The sequence below is a fragment of the Dipodomys ordii genome, unplaced genomic scaffold (genome assembly GCF_000151885.1).
Source record: "Dipodomys ordii isolate 6190 unplaced genomic scaffold, Dord_2.0 Scaffold4, whole genome shotgun sequence".
Classification (NCBI taxonomy): Eukaryota; Metazoa; Chordata; class Mammalia; order Rodentia; family Heteromyidae; genus Dipodomys; species Dipodomys ordii.
This window is the reverse complement of record NW_012267220.1, coordinates 36,888,674-36,894,926: the sequence shown is the minus strand read 5'-3', so window position 1 is coordinate 36,894,926 and position 6,253 is coordinate 36,888,674. Positions and strand designations below refer to the sequence as shown.

General features: G+C 37.9%; 2 protein-coding genes across 4 annotated transcripts in view; one reads left to right on the top strand and one right to left on the bottom strand.

Annotated features, from left to right (window-relative positions):
• The window catches only part of Smim19 (small integral membrane protein 19), a 26,243-nt gene extending 21,344 nt beyond the window's left edge, over nucleotides 1–4,899 (bottom strand). The window contains exons 1-3 of one of the 2 annotated variants that reach the window (XM_013025785.1): nucleotides 4,534–4,899; nucleotides 2,836–2,960; nucleotides 1,921–2,514 (exon numbers count right to left, since the gene is read on the bottom strand). In XM_013025785.1, coding sequence (XP_012881239.1) covers nucleotides 2,390–2,514; nucleotides 2,836–2,960; nucleotides 4,534–4,667 — 384 coding nt within the window. In that variant the 5' untranslated portion in view covers nucleotides 4,668–4,899 and the 3' untranslated portion in view covers nucleotides 1,921–2,389. Of the gene's footprint in view, nucleotides 1–1,920; nucleotides 2,515–2,835; nucleotides 2,961–4,533 lie in introns of those variants that run through there. The other variant, XM_013025795.1, reaches the window with a different exon arrangement.
• Nucleotides 1–6,253, top strand: part of Slc20a2 (solute carrier family 20 (phosphate transporter), member 2) — a 124,923-nt gene that overhangs the window by 1,155 nt on the left and 117,515 nt on the right. The window lies entirely within an intron of this gene.

Here is a 6,253-nt window from a genome sequence, read left to right as displayed (position 1 = left end):
TGTGGTGCTGAAGAATTGAACCCAGGGCCTCAGGCATGCAAGGCAAGTGCTCTACCACTGAGCCACCTTCCCAGCCCATGGAGGCAGATTTAAAAGCTATGAGACAATAGCCAGGCGTTGGTGGCTCATGCCTGTAATCCTAGCTACTCAGGAGGCTGAGATCTGATAATCACTGTTCAAAGCCAGCCTGAGCAGGAAAGTCCTCGAGTCTCTTATCTCTAATACTCCCATCCCTCCCCCCCACCAAAAAAAAAACCGGAAGTGGCACTGTGGCTCAAGCGGTAGGGTAGAGCGCTTGCCTTGAGCAGGAGAGTGCAAGGACAGCGCCCAAGCCCAGAGTTCAAGCCCCATGACTGACAAAAAAAGAAAAGGAAAAAAAGCTATGAGAAATTATAAGGAAACTGTTATAGGACTTTTAACCATGAAAATGATAGATGATGCATTTGTCTTGTTTTAAGCCATGAGTTTGTGGTCATTTGTTATAGCAATAGTAAATAAAAGAAAAAAAAAAACCTTGCAAACAGCAATTCTGATAAATTTCATTATTCTTACCAAAAGTGGGTTTATTTATATCATGAAGATATTACTGGTAAGAGAGAATTTGTCTTATTTATTTAAGTAGCCATATAAAGGGGTTTCAATTAAATATGTCAGTTTATAAGTACAATCTTGATCAATGTCACCTCTTTCATCAGAGAACTTCTATCTTGAATAGCATCAATAAAAACTTCATTCTTTGCTTGTAATTTTCTTTTTCTGGGCAGTAATGGAGACTGAATCTAGGGCACTGTACTTGTTGGGCGAGTGTTCTACCAGTTGAGTCATGTCTTTGGCCCTTTACTTTTAATTTTCTTTTTGGCTCCATACAATTAAAAATACTTAAACTTTTAAAACATTTTTATTGTTGTTAAATATACATAAAATCTGGCATCTTAACCATTTTAGGTTGTTTTTTTTTTTGTGGATTGTGGGGCCTGAACTCTGGGCCTGGGTGCTGTCCCTCAGCTCTTCAGCTCAAGGCTAGTGCTCCAGTACTTGAGCAACAGGACCACTTCCAGCTTTTTCTGCTTATGTGGTGCTGAGGAATTGAACCCAGGGCCTCATGCATGCAAGACAAGCACTCTACCACTGAGCCACCTTCCCAGCCCAATCTTAACCATTTTAGGTATAGAGTTTTTAACAGTAAGTACACTTACACTGCTAGACAAATACTACTACTATCCATCCAAACTCAACTCTGTACCTGCTAAACAAGAACTTCCTACATGTTTCCCTTCTTGGCCCAGACAGCCACTATTCTACTTTCTGTTTCTATGCTTTGTCTCATCTAAGTAAAATAATACAGTATTTTATCCATCTGGACTGGCTTATTTCATTTAGCCTATCATCTTCCAGGTTAATTTATGTGGTAACATGGGTCAGAATCCCCTTCTTTTTAAACTGAATAATATTCTATTATATGTATGAATATATTTTATTTATCCATTCATCTGCACAGATATTTGTGTTGTTTCTGCCTTTAGACTACCCCAAATTATGCTAAGTTTTCTTATTTTGCACTGATGACACATGAATATTGTGCCAAGTGCAGAAGGAACAATAGGGGAGAAGTGTCTTGCCTCTCAGTGGGTATCTTATAGCAAGCACCCCTCCTCATTTTCTCTTCAAAGGAACCACTACTGCTAATTGTTTGGGTACAATCTATGCAAAAGAAAGGTACTAACTAACTGAAATATGAACAGCTGACCTCAGTTTTCATTGGTTCAACCATGAATTGAAAAAGAAATATTTGTACTGAACTTTTCTTTTGTTAGTCCTAACATGGTAGAGCAGCCATTTAAAATAGCATTTATATTGTGTTAGGTATTAGAAATAATTGAGGTGAAAAATGTGGATTATATGAAAATATACCACTTTATAAAGAGTACTTGTCAGTACATTATATATACTTACATTCACTGAAGTTCCACTAAGCCTGACACATATGCTAGTAAACATCTTGCTGTTCATCTTGTTTTGCTTCTTTTTATGTGAATGCGTGTGAACACATAGACCAGTTTTTACTGTGGACATTTTCCTTTAAAATTAACCAATCTTTTCTCCCTAAACTCCAAATGGTGGCCATGAAAGCAACAGAAGTCAATAAGCTGGTGTGAATCGTCCTGTGCCACCTTCTATGTTTGCATAGAGTACTTTTAGTGATGTAGATAATGAAAGATGTTTTGATCACTTGACTTTACAGATGTAGTATGCTAACATCTTGCTCACTTGTATCCTCATTTAGAGAACACAAGGGACAGCCTCTTTTAAATAGAGGCATAAAAAGCTATGGCTTAAATGTGTAAGTCCTTGCAGCTCCACAAGTTCTAAACTGTTTCTTCTGCATATCTCATTTGCTAGTGTTGGCAGGGCTTAGTGCTGCAGGCACAGTGGTACTGAGATGTGACTTCTGGCTTTGCATAATGATGCCATTCCCATATGACTTTGGTTTGCAGTAATTTGGCTTCAATACCACTTCATATGAGGGAAAAAGTAAATGAAGAAAAATTAGAATAGGAAGAGATAAAAAGTCTTTACTGATGGTTAAAAATCTCAATTTTTGCAAAATTTGAAAGACTACAATCATCTGAACATCTCAGGTCTTGGAACGGCCCTGTACAAAGGGTGCAATGATACACCAAGATAAAGTGCCTTTGCTGAAATTGTGTTTAGCTTCGGAAAAAAGACACTAACTTTTATAACTGTCTATTTTTTATAACCTTTTGCTAACTAGAGTCAATCCCAGAGACCATTTAAAATATGCTATGTATATAGTTAAGCACAGAATACACTTACAAATAGAATACATTTCCAGTTGTTGGCGTAAGCGAATTTTGTTCATTGTGTCATAAAAGTTGGGCTCTGACAAAGTCTCTTCTGAAGATGGCACACTGAATATCCTCATAATTTTTCTTTTATTCCTAAAACAATGCAGAAGAGGTTTGTTTGAATGTGTGTAATATTCTTGAAATCTCAGAAATCAGAAGCTAGATTTTAGAAGTTCACTTTATGTCACATTTTGCTTTTGTGAGCTATTTTTTTGGTTCAAGCATTCTTTTTTTTAAGTAAAATTATCAGACTGTCATGTAAAGCTTTGGAGCTGTGAAGGAGAAGAAATGCTAAAAACATCCAATTAATATAAAAAGTAATTTGCCCCTAAAAAGCCATTCTATGAAAAAAATGTATAAATAAAAAAACATCTCATTTACCCTTGTTCTTATGTTATCCAAATAAAGATAAAATTATCAGCTGGAAAAGACCCTAAATGTGAGTAGGCCTTAAACTTGCAAATCTATGAATAAATGTGTTTCTTAAATTAGTCTTAGTGGAGCATTTTAAATAATAAGAGTGTGCTTCTGCTTTTAAAACACTAAGTGGGGAGGTGGTGCCTTGTTTTAGAAAACAGCTGCTACCTGCAAGCAGACTAAGGAGGACATGTGGCACTTCTCCTACTCAATTGTTTATAGAGTCCAGGTGGCCACTTGTCTGGCTGCTTAAGGACAGCCACCTGGCCAGGAATGGTGGTGACTGTGCACCTGAGACCCAGTGTGGGCTCCGAGCTATTCCCAGGCCTATATATATATCTGAAGCATTCATTGCTCTGAACTGCCTACAGCTGTTATTTTTTTTAACCTTGGAAGGAACCTCCCTGAAGTGTGTGGCTATAAGCAGATATAAGTCAGTCCAAATTGTTTTCCTCCTTAAAGTACACCCTTCTCTTATTTTTCATTATTATTATTATTATATCATTATTATTACTTACTACACTTAGGGAAAGGAACCAGGAAAGATGGAGAAGGAAACTTAAATTAGAAAATCCATGAGAATTTTATCTCCCATTAACTACTAAAAAGCAAGAAGTGGAGTTATGGCTCAAGTGGTAGAGTGCTAACCTTGAGGGAAAATTCTCCAGGTTAGCAACCAGGCTCTAAGTTCAAGCCCCAGGACCAGAATTAAAAACAAACAAACAAAAAACCCCAAACCAACTGATATCACACTAGAGGTTTACAGCAGCTGGCTCTGTTGAGAGCTTTTGCCTTCCTTTTTGCAATACTGGGGTTTGACCTCATATTTGGTAGGCAGGTACCCTAAACCTCCCTGCACATCCTCCTTTATTTGGGGATAGGGTCTTTTTTCCTTGTGGCTTCAGGCCACCATCCTCCTACCTACAGTCTCCCATGTAACTGGGATCAAAAGCACACACTACTATACCCAGCATTATTCATTGAGATGGGGCTTTCTTGGACCGTTTGCCTGCCTGGTCTTGAGCCATGATCTTCCCAATCATTGCCTTCTCTGGACTTAATATTCATCTCTTAAAGTAAGGGTTTTAAAAGCCAAACAGATCAAGGAGACAAGAGTATATAATCCCTTTCATAACAGAAACAAAATTTCTACTGAAATTATTATTAGCATTAAGCACAATTTTTTAAAAGCCTGCAAACCTCTTAAACTGCAAGTTTCTTATCTACTCTGAGACACTTGCAAATTTACCTCTTAGCATACATGAAGAGCCCAAAGCTAACAAGGATTACAATCAAGTACACATTGGTGGCTTCATTCCAGGCCTCATGAACGGTATAATCAATAGAACCATCATCACCCATTGCTCCGTAACTTCCAGCCATAGGCTTCTAGGAAAGAAAAGAAAAGAGGGCTTGCAAACATATCCATATCCAAGTATTTCGGTATGGCTTGCAAATCAAAAGTGGTTTCACATTTCTAAATGGGCACATATCATTGATGTAGATGCTAGGGATGAAACCCAGGATCTCTCATATGCTAAGTATTCTGACACTGAGTGGATTCCCCTACCTCTGCACCCTTTAAGTGGGTACACTGAAAATGATACCAAGTACCTACATAATAACTTCAATTTGCCTCACTGCCCACAGAGCCTGAAATATTTTCAGTCTGGTCATTAAGGGACATAACACATTTCCCTTACTTAGAAACATTACAGTTTCTACAGAAAGGTTAAAATGTGTGACAAAAAATAATGTTGCTAAAAGGAAGGATGGAGGTCAAAATATTATTGCACAGTTTCCAAACTGTAACTAATACCAAGATGAAAGTAGAAAAATCCTTTAAAACAGAGATTCAAATATGTCTGACATGTTAGAAGAGGACATCATGGCTCCCGTGACAGCAATCTGGAAAAGAAGAGGCAGCTAGCACTCCCTGCTCTTCCACATGCCTCCAACACCCCTGTAAGCCTGGACTGGATCTAGTTTGACCTGCTGTCCCAAACTTAGCTGGAGAAAACTATGGGATAAAAAGTTACTTTTTGCTATTTATACAGCTGTGACTTCTCTCAAGGAAGTGCATTCTTTGAACATTCCCATAGAAAGCTGAGTGGTAATCACAAGTGTATCAAATAGCAACTAAAAGAATAATTATTTATTTGTATTTGAGACGTTAATTAAATTTTTCCATCAAAGCAGAGCACCTCACTTTTGTTAGACATAAAAGGTAAGACTAAGTAATATGACCTACTATATGAAAGAAAGGCAAAAGGGTTGCTTCAGATACTCTATAAAAACAATGGAACAAATGATAGGTGATAGTGTACTACTGTTTCTTAGACTATGACAAACTTTTTTTTTTTGTCAGTCGTGGGGCTTGAACTCTGGGCTTGGGCGCTGTCCATGTGCTCTTCAGCTCAAGGCAAGTGCTCTACCGCTAGAGCCACAGCACCACTTCCAGTTTTCTAGCAGTTTATTGGAGATAAGAGTCTCACGAACTTTCCTGTCTGGGCTGGCTTTGAATCTTGATCCTCAGATCTCAGCCTTCTGAGTAGCTAGGATTACAGGCATGAGCCACCGGCGCCCAGCAAGACAGACTTTTTTTTAAATACCAAGTAAAGAATCTGGAATGTCCAAAAAGCTGTTTTGTAATTTTCATCCAGCCTGCCTGTAACAATGAAGGCATTGCTGAAATTCTTCCACTAAAATACCTTTCAGTCTATCTGGGAAGCCACCCAAATGTTTGTTAATGTAGATATTAAATTAGTAAATATATACTTTTCTTTCTTCTCACTTGTTCCAATATAAAATGAATTAAATTTCAAGAGTCTCTAAGCTAGATGACACGTTTTCCTCTTTTGACCCCTGATGTCTTTGTCAGATCTTCCAGGACCTGCTCTGCTCATTTAGAATAAAGTGAATGTCACCAAATAGCCATTTAACTTAAATGCCTAACAATGGCAAGATGT